Source organism: Rhyacophila brunnea, unplaced genomic scaffold (genome assembly GCF_057557595.1).
Source record: "Rhyacophila brunnea isolate RB1 unplaced genomic scaffold, BYU_Rbru_1.0 scaffold_15, whole genome shotgun sequence".
In the NCBI taxonomy this organism is placed as follows: Eukaryota; Metazoa; Arthropoda; class Insecta; order Trichoptera; family Rhyacophilidae; genus Rhyacophila; species Rhyacophila brunnea.
In genome coordinates this window covers 6252206-6268038 of record NW_028232806.1, presented here as the reverse complement: position 1 = coordinate 6268038, position 15833 = coordinate 6252206, and the positions used below count along the sequence as shown (strand labels likewise).

At 32.8% G+C, this 15833-nt stretch overlaps 1 protein-coding gene across 1 annotated transcript in view; it reads left to right on the top strand.

The window, feature by feature from the left end:
- The first annotated feature begins 801 nt into the window (after nucleotides 1-801).
- Nucleotides 802-15833, top strand: part of LOC147074843 (uncharacterized) — a 181267-nt gene continuing 166235 nt past the window's right edge. Inside the window, exon 1 of the mRNA XM_085942683.1 lies at nucleotides 802-1182. Within this exon, the coding sequence (XP_085798809.1) occupies nucleotides 906-1182 (277 nt within the window). The 5' untranslated portion in view covers nucleotides 802-905. The remainder of the gene's footprint in view (nucleotides 1183-15833) is intronic.

Sequence of the window (15833 nt, the reverse complement as noted above, 5' to 3'; positions counted from 1 at the left end):
CATGGTTTTATATCATTGTTGCTTTATACTTATATTTTATTTATTATTACCTACTCAATACTTAGTTATGTTTACTGATTATAATATAACGTACTTACTTGTTTTTAATTTGTATTTTTCTTCTCTTTTCAGGAAGACGTTATTTATATTTACGGCCAGTCAGAGCAAATATATAGCTACTTGAAAAACCCTTTTTATTAATATACATACATCTATTCACCGTACAAACGTCACCGATTTCTCACGAAACAAAAGAAACGTGTGGTTTAATTTGTTCAATTTATATTCAGTCATTAAATCCTACGCAACTCTCGAAGAGCTATATAAATTTTATTGATATATAAAAAATAACATATTTTACAGAAAAACAAACATAAATTGAACGAATCGCGTTTGAATATAAGAAAGATTAATAAAAAAATAATTACAAGGATCTAAGCGTTCTTACAAAAAAATATACTTTAGTGTTTATTTATTTATTATAGTTTGTCAAAAAATATATAATAAAGTGAAGTGAGTGACTTAAACCTTATTTAAAAAGGTGTGTTATTAGTGAAATAAATTAAAATTTTAAAAGAATGACAAAAGAATTAGTAATTTTCAAAATAGTAGAAAAATAATAATGATATGACATTAAAAAATATTGAAATATCTACGTAACAGCCAAAAATATATAAAATTAAGACAATATTGACGAATTTTGTATTGGTGATTAAAGAAAATTGTGAAGTAGATATATTTTTATAAATTGATCTCCGAAATATAAAACGGGGTGCGAAAGGACCCCAAAAATAGTTAACCATAAAGAGTCCCAAACATATTCAAAGGTGGCTTCACACGGCCAAGCGACGTTGAGCTACGCGGATCCCTTCGGGGCCGAGGGTGGACCCCCTAGGACTCCCGAAATGGACTCCCATCTACAGGAGCCCCCTCCCCCGCCGCCCGCGCCGCCAAAGTCTGCGTTCGTTGACCTCCAGCAACAGCAGCAGCACCAGCAGCAGTATGGCGCTTTTAAGGGTAGTTACCAAACGCACCACCAGTTCGGTGGGCAGCCCGACGGGGGAGGGTTTCCGAGTCCTAGAGCAGCTCTTGGATACGCATTCCCTCCAGTGCATCAGAATGTGTACCCGGGGTATCACTTAGGATCCTACGCGCCACATTGTGCGAGTCCTCCAAAGGATGGTGAGTGACATTCATATTATTATCTTTTTTATATGTATCACTAGTAGATACCTATTGTTACTTACTGAAAATACTCATCCGGTTTACTTGACTTGACGATTTAGTAAATAACCAAATAAAAAGTGGCCTTATTAGGTTAAAATTTTTGACAATCTACACATCAACACTCAGGTACTATAATATAACTGAACCATTATAAAATAAATACCTATGTACCTAATAATGTATAGATTATTTTTAATACACCATGCTGTGAGGCCAAATGACTGTAGTGTAGTGAAACAGTAGTGCAGTAATACTTAGTAGCAAAACTATCACATATAGGTATAACCAGGTTTTGAGAAAACCACACAACTACGTTCTGTAGGGCTTAGGCTACATATTATATTGTGACCTTACTGGAAATCGAACCCAGGGTCCTCGGGTGAGAGCCCAGTGCCTTTCGCACTGCACCATGAGGGTCGCCGTGTGGGCCAGGAAAAATACTGTTAAATATTACTCGGTATGTACATATTTAAAACACTGGTATTATAATATTAGGTGTGATGGAGCTTGTATTTGAAAGGGTAGATTAGTGAATAAGCAAATTATTTTGATTATTCATGACACCTACTTATAGAGATTTTATAAAACGTTTACATATTATTATATTATTATGTACTGATACCCAATCATGCGAGATTTACATTAAAAAAATTTTTTTTTTGTTATGTTAGGATAAAATAATTCCCGCCTATAAAAATACATCAATATAATATATTATACCTATTGCTAACTGATTCATCGAAGAAAGAAATTATATAAAATAAAACAGTAAAACAAAGTAGGTACCTACATAGCATTACATTATTAAAATAATACTATGTAAGTCAGCGCTCGAAATGGAAAAGTTTACGAACCGGAGCGCTCGACAAATTTTCTGAAGATATTTACATAGTAGTATATTCAAATCGTATGTGTATTTTATAAAAATAAGTGTGTCACATTTTCTATTCTATGACCTATCTACCACGGACGGTCAACATATTTTTTCCACGAGACGGAGCGATAATTTTACAAATTTCACGAGCCGGAACGGCGCTCCGGTGCGTTCCGTTCCATTTCGTGCCCTGATGTAAGTAGGATATAAAAAAGTACTGACGGAGATATTGAACATGCCAATATTCAATAGAGAATGAATCTTTGGTATTGAAGAAATCACAGAATATAAAACGCAGCGTGAAAAGGGTAAAAAATATATTTATTATATTTTATTATTATTATTATTATATTTTATGTATTTATGAACACAAAACTGGATCATTCTCAATAGTTCGGGGAAGCCGAAAATTAAATTGACATAACCAAAAGTCAATTGTTTATCACATTAAATTTAGACCAGATACATTAGTTATTTCTACTGTAGAAAAATTGTCTGCAAATTACTGTAGGTATACAATAGATTCAGCTGGGAAACCAAGATCAAGTGTTGGCCATACTGTTTATATATCTATTTTCCATCACTGTTGTGTAAACGTAGAGGCTCTATATCCTTAATCTTATTATGGTATAAATATATTAAATAATATCCCGCAACCAAAATTAAAATTTATGTTGTGACAAAGTTTATCTTTGATTATGAAAAAGACGATACAGTTTTCCAGAATTTATCTATGTCTTATTTATTTTATTTAATTCGAATTGTGACTACTGTGCTTTGGACATAAATTTTCCTTTACTGTTTTGGAGTTTAACTGTTGATATGTTTAAAAAAATGACATTCATTTCCCACGGCTTAAAATGTTGAAATGGACGCCTTTTTTGAAATACCTACCCCGATATTGATTACCTTCTTACTTCGCAAAGTTGATACCGATAGGAAATAATTATTACTACCACCGGGTGACTAAAAATGTACTGAGCACATTATCATGATAATATTATAATAAATTAAAGGTTTGTGCGACATAATACGATGCTATATACATATTATTAATATACGTATGTATGTATTAATAGAACCACTAAAAAATCATCTGGACACTCCATCGCACCTGTTCTATACACAAGACTGCTATCGGCCGTTATCGGCGGCTATCGAGGGTAGTTTTTCATATTTTTGAATTGAAGTATTACAATTTTTACAATAAGGTAGTTGTAATTGTTACAATAAGTGCTATGTTTTAACAGCACCTCTATTGGCTGTGCCAACTTTAAGAGCGAGATAGACAGTTTTGACTGCTTAGACGGCTAACTTATAGCAACAATTATAAAACCAAATTAGAAAATTTGATAAAATACCCTCGATAACCACCGATAGCAGCCAATAGCAGTCTTGTGTATAGAATAGATGCGATGTCTCCTCACCTTTTCGTTTTTCCAACTCTTATTCATGCTGTAGGGTTCTAAACTCAATGGCAAAGCTATATTACGCAAGATCCCGCAGGCATTATATTGTGTGGCAGTAGGTACCTACATGAAGTTACGTGTTATTAAGTTTTATGAATGACAACAAAATCACATCATTCGACGTATTGCAGTCGAGACGAATTTCTATGTGTTTCTTTAAATACAAATCCAAGATAAGGCTAAACTCTGCATTGTTTTTTTTAAATATTCTCACTTATTCTTCGTTGTGTCGGGTCTTCAATAGCTACAATGTGTCGCTCCAGAAGTTGGCGAAGGCAACACAATTTTCCTCGGCTTGTAGGATCTCGTGAAAATTTCAGCTTACTGGATAAATCCTTACAAAGTTTATTTATAAGTATGATAAAGCTTACTTGCATGAAAATAGATGTTCCATGCTTTGTATTTCACCGCATTTGCAGGTTTGGTCATCGGAAAACCCCCACTTCACCATGTTGTCTCGGGTGCGCCCTACAATGGTTCTCAGTGATATCCTCATAGAAGCTTTTTTTATACTAGTGCCATAAACTTAAGACGACGCGTAATCCGTTACTTGTAAACAGTTTTAGTGGAAAGCGAGGAAGAAAGCACGTGAGGGATGCTTCTGATAAACTGTACGTAAAACATTTTACCGTGGCACAGTTCGCCGTGAGATTTCTTATCGGAAAGTGATGACAATATATTATACGGTCTCCAATTTTATTAGATTGAATATGAACATTAATTCAATTTTCATAGCTGATTTCGGCAAAATTCATGAATTTAAGAATGAAAACCTAACCTAACAAATAGTCCAGTATATTGGCTATTTTCAAAATTTATTTGCTGGTGGCTTCCTGTAAAGTGTAAAAAAAGTGTGTCCGTGTTTTATTTAGACATGCATTTTATGTCAGTACTATACGACCCAAAGAGGTTAGACGGTCTTTAATATAATACCATATATTTCCGATTCAACATTTCACGGTGATGTGTGATACGGCGAACTGCATACGTATAAGTTTCCGGACACGTTTCCCTATACGTTTAACATACCAATCCATTACGATTTAAAAAAAAAAATGTAGAATATGTTAGAGTTAGACCATGGACTGTGTAAAGTAATTATTCTGAGAGAATACATTCAGTGTTGTTGGAATATTCTTTTTAAAACCCCTGTATGCCATAAAGTAGAGTAAATGTTTAACAATGTCCCCTCATAGTTGCGTCCGCGGCGGTGCTGGCTAAAAGGCATTGCGTCCGACACTGCGTTGCGTAAAAACTGGGTTCGGTTCTCGCGTAGGCCTCTCTCGTATGTTTGTATTTCTTTGACGGTTGATTGTAGCCTTGGACAGGGCCAGAGCCAGGCGCTAGAGCGGCACGGAAGGCCTCTTATTGTTGTATAGAGCGGCAAAAAGAAGAAAACCATTATATCGATCGACAAAACTGCAATATTTTGGAGGAATTGAGATGTTTGTTTATTTATATTGAATTATGTCAATTACATGGAAGAAACTATTTACAGTTTCATAGCACATTACGATGTATACAGTTTTTTGTGCTTCCTGTACAATTTGTAATTTATGATTTACGACATGTTGTTGTTCGTCGAACGTTGTAATAAAGGCTAGAAAATCATGGTAATTAAATTATGGTAATAGTACCTAATTAAAAAATCATACTTGTTTATTTTTAAATCACGAGTGACATATAATAGAAATATCTAACAAAAAATTAAACAGATCCTATTAAGAGAAATTATAAAAAAAGTCCATCTAAATTCAGTCTCACGTAAATGGAATATATTGATACATAAAGAAAATCAGATCCCAATTGGTAATGGCAGTGAAAAATAAAGTTTTTTGCGATGGGCTTTTAAAGCCTCGATCTGACTCTGATCAAAGTGAAATAAGTTTCATGAAATGAGTGGTAATGCATTTAACAGTTTGTGTGGCTTTAAAAAGACAGCGACCCATCCGCGACTCAGATAAAGTTATTTAGCGATAATTGTCAAGCAAAAAGTTGACCAACGACATCGAGGGTGGTTCACATTAAACCTTCATATATTTAATGATTATTTTTTAATAAAACATTAATATTTTATTTTTTAATAAATTATTATTATTTTATTTTTACATACATATTATTTGATACTATGATTGTTTCATAATTTTGTTTTGTCATTTCGTAACTAAGAAAGGTAACTTACACATATAATATAACCTAAATATATTTAATTCACGACTTCAATCACTTAAAATATATAATGAAGTATCTGTGTAAAGACACTGTTTTAATTAATATCAAATTCAAAGCCTCGGCAAAATCACAAAAAAAAATCACTTCAATACTAATATTAATAAGGACGATGATTGGTTTTGTCCCTTGAAATGATATTCGTTCCACCATTAGTTGAAAATGTCTTATTAAACCGATGATACTGGCCCTATTAATTATCAAATGAAGACGTATTATATATGTACACATTATGTTATATTTTAATTAATCAAAAAATTTCTTGTAACTATGTATATTTATTATTTCACCGACGAATGGATTATTTTTTAAAAAGTTATTAATTTTCAAAAACCGATATGTACATATATTTTAAATTCAATATTTTTGTAGTAAACGATTTTTGGTACTGTTCGGTTATACGGAATACAGCGGAAAACGCATTTTGAAAATAACCGATAAACTGGATTATTTGTTAGCTTGGGTTGGTTTAGGTTAGGTTAGGTTGGGTTAGGTTAGGTTATCCTAACAAATACTCCAGTTTATCGGCTATTTTCAAAATGCGTTTTCCGCTGTATTCCGTATAACCGAACGGTACCCGATTTTTTTATCTGTGAAAATGGTTGGTTTTAAAATTTATTAGTTGATTTTTTCAAGGTATTATATTTTCAAATTAGAATGATGAGCTCATTTAATATATTGCAATAAATATATAAGTACATAAGTGAAATACAAGCACACATAAATTGATATTAATTTACATTTCGTATACTTTTGACGGGCTTAAAAAATAAATAATCATTACGTAATGTGTAAAATTACACATAGAATAGATTTTGAAAAGATGTAAACATATCGGTTTTTGACAGTATACACTTATTTGATTTAGTATTTATATGTTTACCTTTATTTATTTTTCCACTCGTTTAGTTTTAAATACCGATAAGATACTGTTAAAACGGTATTATGTTTTTTTTTATATATAAGTTAAATAAAACAAGATATTATTGATTGGTTTGCATTAATTGTTATATCGTCAAATAGAACAATCACTTGAACCACCCCTAAGCGGTGTCGCCCTTTGTTCCAGCCCGACAAAGCAAGTAGACCTTTTTCATTCATTCCAGTTATTTCTGTAAATTCGATTGTGCAGAATTGGCGAAGGTCTCAGGATCGTGTCACGTCACTCTAGTCTCCGCAGGAACATGGCGATGAAGAAGCGCGAAAACAGCACTACCTATTAAAAGAACTATAAACAATGCTGCTCTCTGGAATAGGATAACGACACGAACGAACTCATTATACCAACAAGAAAAAATCAACCGTAAACGTAACAGAGGAAGCTGCCACAGTTTGTAGCATAGAACCAGGGAACTCAGAAATAATGGGAACTGAAATACACAACGGGTAAGGCGAAGCAGGTAACCGACTCGAGTAAGGAAGGACCCAGGTTAAACTTACACACGTGTTAAGAATACGTTTTACGTTGAATACTAAAAACTGCTCTCGGTTTATGCATTTACGCTCATTTAATATTGGTGTATTACACACACTATTGCACGTGCATAATGCGTGCTTCATTTTCGTAGGACACTCACACATTCAAAAGCCTGCTTCACCATCCGGCGTATTGAATATTGCCTATCGGTATTCTATTTATTATCTGTTCTGTGCATAGAACCGAACTATTCCGGATAACAGACGATAATGGATAAAACAAAGATCACCCCGATTGTGGCACGAGAAGAAGTAGAACTATATTATGTATAACCATCATTTTTTTTACACACCTACTTAATCAAATATTTTTTTGACTTGGATACTTGGAAACCGTCTGAGAATAAAAAATAGTGGACGAACTTACAATAAGCATTCAACTCATATACTCTGTCGTTAATTAAGTATGATTGGAAAATTATATAGCACGGTAACAATGTTGAGCGCATCTGAGAAATAAACAATATTATTTACCATGAAAATACACTGCAATGAAAATTAACGTTAATTAATTGGATTAAAAACTACTTTTATATACTTACATACTCAAATAGGTATTTCACCTACCTATTTATAAAATATAAGAGATGGATAATAATTTAATTAACACTAAAATATTAATAAACATTTCAACATAATATTTAGAAATTACGCCCACGATTACCACAGCTTACGCGTCGGCTTATGATGTTATGAGTCGGTACCAAGTTAGAATCCTGAGTCTGGCAAATATACATATTGTTTTTAAATTTGTGTTTGGATTCAGAATATAGATCTAATAGGTTGAGCAAGTGGCTAACATCCATTTCTCGTAAAAACAAAAATCTGTTGCTACAAACATCTACGCTGTGGAGGCCCATATTATGATCTTATTAGGATTGAACATGGTCTAATGAATGTACCAATTAGTACTACTACAAGGTATTGCAAGTATTATATACAAAATATACAGGTAAAGTCACCATAATACGTATTTTGTTAGAGTAAGCGAGGATAATACCAATACCAATTTTGCGTTTGTCTCTTAGATTTTTTTATTTATTTATTATTTTTGTGACTGGTCCCATTTTTCATTGACCCAATACAATACGTTCCTTAATATTTAAATATATTTTGGTCATGTAGTATCCATCACGTCATGATCACCAATTTGTAGTGTCCATCTTACGTGAGTCGCCATTTTGTAGTTGTTTTATGGACTACATTTAAATTTTAAAATGTGAAGTCAGAATTAATTAATTACACAGCACTGATTTTGATTGATATGTATTGTTTGATTGTTTGATTGTTGAAATGCGACTAACGTTACAATGTTATATTAGTAGAAATTATATTGCTAACGTAAGTAAAATTTCTTGTCGATAGATGTTACAACAGTCACACGTTTAATTGATAAATTATTCTGTTTTAAAATTTAAACTGTGTAGTTACTTACCCACTATTTAAGTATATAGCAATTCAATAGAGACTAAATCAAGGTCCCTTTTATAACACTATAATCAAAAGCTGATTATATAAAATTATCAACCCCCCAGTAGAACATAATATACCTAGTTGTGATAATAAAGAAGTGAACAAACACAGTTTGTGTTAATTCAGCTGGAACTCATTTGAGACACGCGACCAAAGATTAAAAACCCCTGCTGTGTCAATGTTAACCTCAACTATATAAGAGCACATTGCAAATCTACAATGTGTATCTAATTGAATGATATTACGATAAAGAGCTAAGTTACATTGTTAGAGATCAATGAAGTACCTAGTGTAAAATTGAATACATTTAATTGTTAGTAAAATGAGATGAGCCCGACGTTGTTGAAATATATACCTACCAACCAAAAGGTTAAGAAAAACTACGCAGATTTCCATCGATAAAGTTTACATTGTATAAGATAGAATAAGTTAATCGAATTCAAATTGATTTAAATTAAAGAAGTAAAATTTACAAATCACAAATTCAAAAATTTCACAACGTAAGTAGCGAGAAGGTACCTATATATCAGTGGCGAGGTGTGGAGGTAGGCTGCTAAGATTCGACATAAATAGTGCACATTAAAAGTTGTCGGTCATATTTGTTTGTTTCAATTGAACTAATAATACAATAATTATGTAGATTGTAGATGGTGCTGGTTAATTTTTAAAATTCAATTAAAACTTGCCTAAACCAAAACATAATAGTTTGGGTATATTTACTATTGGCGATCTGCCAAAAATAGTACCTATGAGTATACTTTTTCAGTCATACTTATTTGTTTTCGTTGAATATGTCTATAAATTATCTAAAATTATGTATGGTTTTTGTAGGTAAACAAATATTTTTTTACTATTATCTAGTATTGATTGGATTAGGCAGAGTTTAATTGAATTTAAAAAACTAACAAACACTATCTACCTACACATTGTTGTCTTAGTTCAACGAAAACAAATACCTAAGTTTGATTGACAAAGTTTAGTGTAGGTACATGTACACTGTTTATGTCAGATCTCAACAGTCTACCCCCACTCTTCACCACTGGTACCTAGGTATATATCTTATAAGTAGTATAAGAAACAATGCAAAGAACAAAAATGCAAAAGTTATAAAGTACCGATATATCTACATGGAAGTACACGGAATTAGTTAAATAAGTACCTACCTAGATCATATTTAAAGAATTTTAAAAACGAATAATTGAATATATGGACCCAAGAACGCACGTAGTGGTCATCAAGCTGATCAAATGACAATGGGTATGACATGTTAGTCGGTATCTGGATAACCACTAGACAAATGCAATTATACAGTAGTACCTACCTACCCACTGAGCACTAAATGAACTCAGAGACGCCTTAAAATCGGCTGAGTCGACGAACTGATTTTGTTCAGCGAATATAGGTACGTGGAAAATAATGTAGTTTCGGAAGGTCTTCATCTAGCAGTGGATCAACCCCGACTGATGATGACAACAATAAAAGTATTACAGTTAGTATACGTAGATGTAATAAATTTTACACCCCTAAATCTACCCTACAACGTCCCCTATATTATGTCTTTCTCTTTAATAGTATTGTGTAACCAAATGAAAATGTAATTGGTCGCGATTACTTTGTATGAAGCGTGTCCGGAATTATCGACACACGACTTTTCAAAATCGAATTAGTATTAGACATATTGAAACTGCCACCTTAGTTTATTCAACTATATAAATATATTTTAGTAAACGTGGGGGGTAATTTTTGAGATGGCTTTTATCTGAGAATGATTATTTATAAATTGGGAATATATTATTGAATGAATATTATTTCGTCACTGTTCTGGCAGAAGACACTAATTCGAAAAAATGACATATTGAGTTAGTTATGCCAAAATGTTCCTCATTTCAAACTTTACCGTCTGGAAACCTTCTTAATAAATAAACAGTCTTTATTTTAAAGTCATCCTTTTTACGATTACTTAATAAACTCACATGATTTTTTTTTTCGACCATGTCCGATCCTAATAAGGATCATACGGGCCTCCACAGGGTAGAGGTTTGTATTAACAGATTTTGTTTTTTAGGTCCATACCCTGACTCACACACAAATTGTGTACAATTGTAACAATATGTGTACTTGCCGAACCCAGGATTCAAACCTGAGACCTACGGCGTGATAGTCCAACGTTTAAGCCGCGCGGCCACCGTGGGTGTCAATGATAGACCATTTCAAACATTTTAACAACTTCAAAGTCAAATTACTCAAAACTAGTATTCTCCAGTTAGTGTGTTCTGCCAGAACAGAAACGATTTTATGATATTATTTACTGTTACCATTATAAAAGGCAAACCATGAACTTATTATTCGAGATTGTTTGGTCGAAAGTTTGAAAGAGTTTTATATTTTTCACAAAAAAACTAAACCTAAAAATATTTGTAGTTTCCTCAAGGGGTTACTTTTATTGTCGCATATTTTCACCGAAGATGACATTCTTAAAAATATACTTATTCCAATAAATAACGCAAATTATGGAAAATTTCTTGATACCCTATTATTTGTTCGATATATTCAGGTTGTGAGTATAAAATGCGGCGCTTAAGTTAACGCCCACGATGCCCAAGTAGCTAATGCGTCTGCTTATAATATCGTGAGTACCAAGTTCGAATCCTGAGTCTGGCCAAAATTCTCTTACTGTTTTTCAAGTTGTGTTTGGAGTCAGAGTATGGACCTAATTCTAATAAGTTGAGCAAGTGGCTAACATCCATCTCGAAAGTTTGAAAATAATAAAGGAAAACAATTTTATTATTCGTCTCGTTAATTTAAATGCTGAATAAAAATTAATAAAAGATCGAGGAAGCCATGTCCCATTGAGATGCGGACAATGGCAGGCAACAGTAGTGAAATATCTCCAGTATCAATCTCCCGATGAAACATCGCTTGGAAGCAAATTTTTTTTAGAATCTCAAAATAATATAATGTAAAATATTACCACAAAAAACTAGCTGTTAAAAAAACAGCATTGATAATTTATGGCATAACTAATCATTATGTATAGCTTGAAAAAAAATGAATTAAATTTAGAGATTGTAGTAGGCAATACATTGGTGTTCAAATAAGGGGCTTGCCAATATTATGGTTGAATGATTTTAAAATAATAAAATAAAAATATTGTATTTAAAATTCATACAGTATTTGGATGACTGCATTTTTTACAACGTTTTTCTTAGCTCGTATTCTTGTTTGTCCGGTGGTTCTTTGTCCGGTACAAATCTTGCAATCGATTTTTTAACTAACTTCCCGACTACCTAGCTACATTTTGAAAATTTTAGAATATATTAGAATACGATGCCAATGCATTTTTTTAATACTTTCAGTCATCTTTAAGTAGAATTGAATTCATTTTCAGTTAATTCTGTTTTGTATGAAAAGTTATTACGACACCATTATTGGTTGCTAGGGGTCTGGGGTCCTAGCAACTAAATTATTAATATATACGTGCGTTACTATGGAAATCAATATGACATTTCAGTATTATTTCTATCAAGTACAATTTTTTTTGATCATTTAAGCTAGTCAAGTCAAGTTTATATGATTCAACAGAAATTTTAAAAACGTTGTATATAAAAAATCTTTTTATCTTGTAATTATTTAGTGAACAGCTTAAATTAACTTTGATTCGAAATCGATGTTGATAAAGTTTTGTAATATGGGTGTATGATGAATGGATATCCGCTTTTCACCAGGTGCAAAGACAATGTTAAGCGTCAGCCGTCAATTACATTGAGCTTCTTTACGAGCTGTTTATTTGCGAATTTACAATCTGCCTGTAAAGTCGCCCAGTGTAATCATCTAACAAGCTAATAAGCAGGTTGTAAACACTCTACCGAGAAAAGTTGAAAGCCGGTCAACTTTCCACGCTACGCCTGCGTGTGGGCCTACTGCGTCTGCGCAGTAGAGCGCAGTAGTAACCTCCCGGTAAAAAAAACGAACTACGTTCTGTCAAAATAGTCGCTGGCTTGTGGCTTCTCAGCGAATAGAAAGTTTTGTGTGTAATCATCAAATCGCAGTAGCTGAATTGCCCGCTTTCGCCAACAAGCAGCTCGTAAAGAAGCTCAATGTAATTGACGCTTTACGAATGTCGAGCTTTAAAAGGGCAAAGGAAATAATAATATACATAAAAACTAGAATGTTCGAGAGTTGGTATACTTTGGCCATGTCGTGTGGTCAATTTTGATAGATGTTAATTTTTGCATCTTGTCATGAACGGGAAGCTTCCGATAAGCCATGTTTTAAGAGAAGAAGTTAGCACTCTCCCCCAATGTAGAGCAGCGACATACAGGAAAGGACGACTAGAGATATTTATTTACAAAAAAATGTACTTAAAAATTAAAAACTATTTATTTTTCTTTTTTATTGTAAGTATCGATTGATTAAAAAGATTTAAATTTTATTATTGGAAACAAACAGTTACCTAAGTAAAAGTATTTTAGGTACAAGTCGGTTTACACTGTTTACAGGAAGCCAGCCGATATTTATCATAGCCAACATTGGCTAAATTCATGAATTAAAGAATGAAAACATAGCCTCACCTAACCTTAACTAACCTATACTTGAACAATACGGTCTAAGTCTAAGTATGCGGTCTCCAATTTTATTAGATTCAATATGAACATTAATTCAATTTTCAAAACTGATTTTGGCAAAATTCATGAATTCAAGAATGAAAACCTAACCTAACCTAACAAATAATCCAGTATATCGGCTATTTTCAACATTTCAGTGGTTATTTTTCAAAACTGGACATGTCCACTATTTACTCCTCAGAGATAAATGGACTTTTCTGTAACTAGATTTGTCACAATGATAAAGATAAAAAAATATTTCAAATACATAATCCGCACATTATTAACGTTAATAACAATTCTTCGATAGAATATATTATGCAGTGGAAATAAGTTGTAAAGTTGTAATGAAATAATGATGAAAATAATGAAATAAGTGATGTCATCAACGTTGGACATGTCCCTATTTGAATGTCAACCTACTTTTTGAAACCTCTTTTCAATATGAAATTGGTGTTTTGTGGCTATTTTTGAAAGTCAACAAAGTGTGTATGAGATTATAGAATGATATTCCGGTAATAACTCATTTTCGTCATATATGGACATGTCCAGTTTTGAAAGTTAACCACTGATTTGTTTGCTGCTGGCTTCCTGTAAAGTGTAAAAGAACCGCGTTTTATTTAGACATTTTATGTCAGTACTATACAATCCAAAGATGTTGGACGGTCTTTAATATACGGACATATATTTCCGATACAACATTTCACTGTGATACGGCGAACTGCATACGTACAAGTTTCCGAACACGCTTTTGACTATCTTCCAGCTATCTATATCTAATAATAAGTTTTATTATGTGATTTTTCTAATCATCTATACAATTTGCGGTCCATCGGTTTAATACGTCTTTAAAACACATACTTTTTACATCGATATAATATAAAAAAATACAGTACATATATAATAAATAGTACACATCAGTATCGAATCTTAGGCGGTTATTATCATCATATATGTACATGTGGTAATATTTTTTCACAATCCTTTTCGGAAGCCGTCCCAAATCAGTACCTTAATTAAGAATTATTCACGCGGCAAGGGGTCCACACTTTGTAGAGAGCACGGCATTTATCCGGTGCACGGTTTGGAAGCCAGCAATTATATCCGAACTGATGGTCGTACCTTATCATTGATTTATGAATTACGAGGCTTTTTTTCTCCCGCGCGATAGGCCCAAGGGGTATTTTTTGAAATTTTTCAACTGTCAATATAATATGGACACGGCGTATCTGTAGATATATATGGTGTATTTGTTTATTACATGACGCTTTATGCTGTCATATTTTAAAAATAAATTACTTACGCGGTTCTTATCATTATTTAACATCGCTAGTTGTATTTTCCTACCTACGTAAAGTGGCTTATAGTAATACTAGCCAAAGTTTTGAAACACCCAGATATCTGCGGTAAGCAATGTAGCCTATAATGTGTCTGCACAAATATTTTCATCTTAGTGCAGGATCCCATAGACTTTTCGTATACATAATATGCGGAACGCATTCTGACAATTGGAATAGGTTTTAGGGGTCACCAAGATATATAATGTCGATGTTGCCAGGCGATATTAGTGGTCAATTTTTTTTTATTGAGGTTTTAATTTTTTTTCTTATAACCCACCAAAAATTGTTCTGAGTTCTTCAATAAAACCAAGACGGGATCAGGAATTGATTGAAAATGCAATAATTATACCATGCCATCGGCATGGTCGTAGAACGGTCCGTCCCGTTTGAAAAAATAAAAATAGCGGGTAGTGAAATGTGTTCAAAATTATCGATTCTTAGGACCCTTCTTGGCTTAAATTATATTATTTAGTAGCATTTTTGTATATAATCACCTAAATTGGTTTCTTTACTATATTTATGCATATGACATTATTTTTAGTATTATGGTTAATCCAGAAACAGTGTAGGTTGCATATATAGGTAGGTGAATAAATGAAATAACGATAACCACTAACCACACTAAGTACCTACACATTTATTAAAAAAAAGAAACAAGAAGTCAAGTGTTCAAACTGCTTTAGGTATCATGATCACAGTTTTTACAAACAATACTTACACATTTGCACAATGATATTCGTGTCAAAGCCGATTTCTTATAACTACGTGATAATGTACGGCAGTCAGAATTACATTTGCATGGTTTAACCAAATAATTTGGCAGAGGTTCATTCGTCATTTGTCTTGGATACAAATTATTTTCTCATAATTGTTAGAAGTTGTAGGAAGGCTCAATAGTGGATCAGATGAGCTTTTCCATAAATAAACTTGTGCTGCAGCCCTTAAACAGTGTAAATGCTTATAATATCTAAGCCTTGGAGATTGTCCCTTAGTGTATGTAGTAGGTATGTGGTGGATTAATTGCAAAGATTTTTTTGTGAGCCCTCAAAATAAATTACAGCTTGTTAAATGTATTTGCAAAAATGCTCCCACATTTGCAAAAATCAACGGAAAAAGTGAGCTGTACATTGTGGTGGATTTG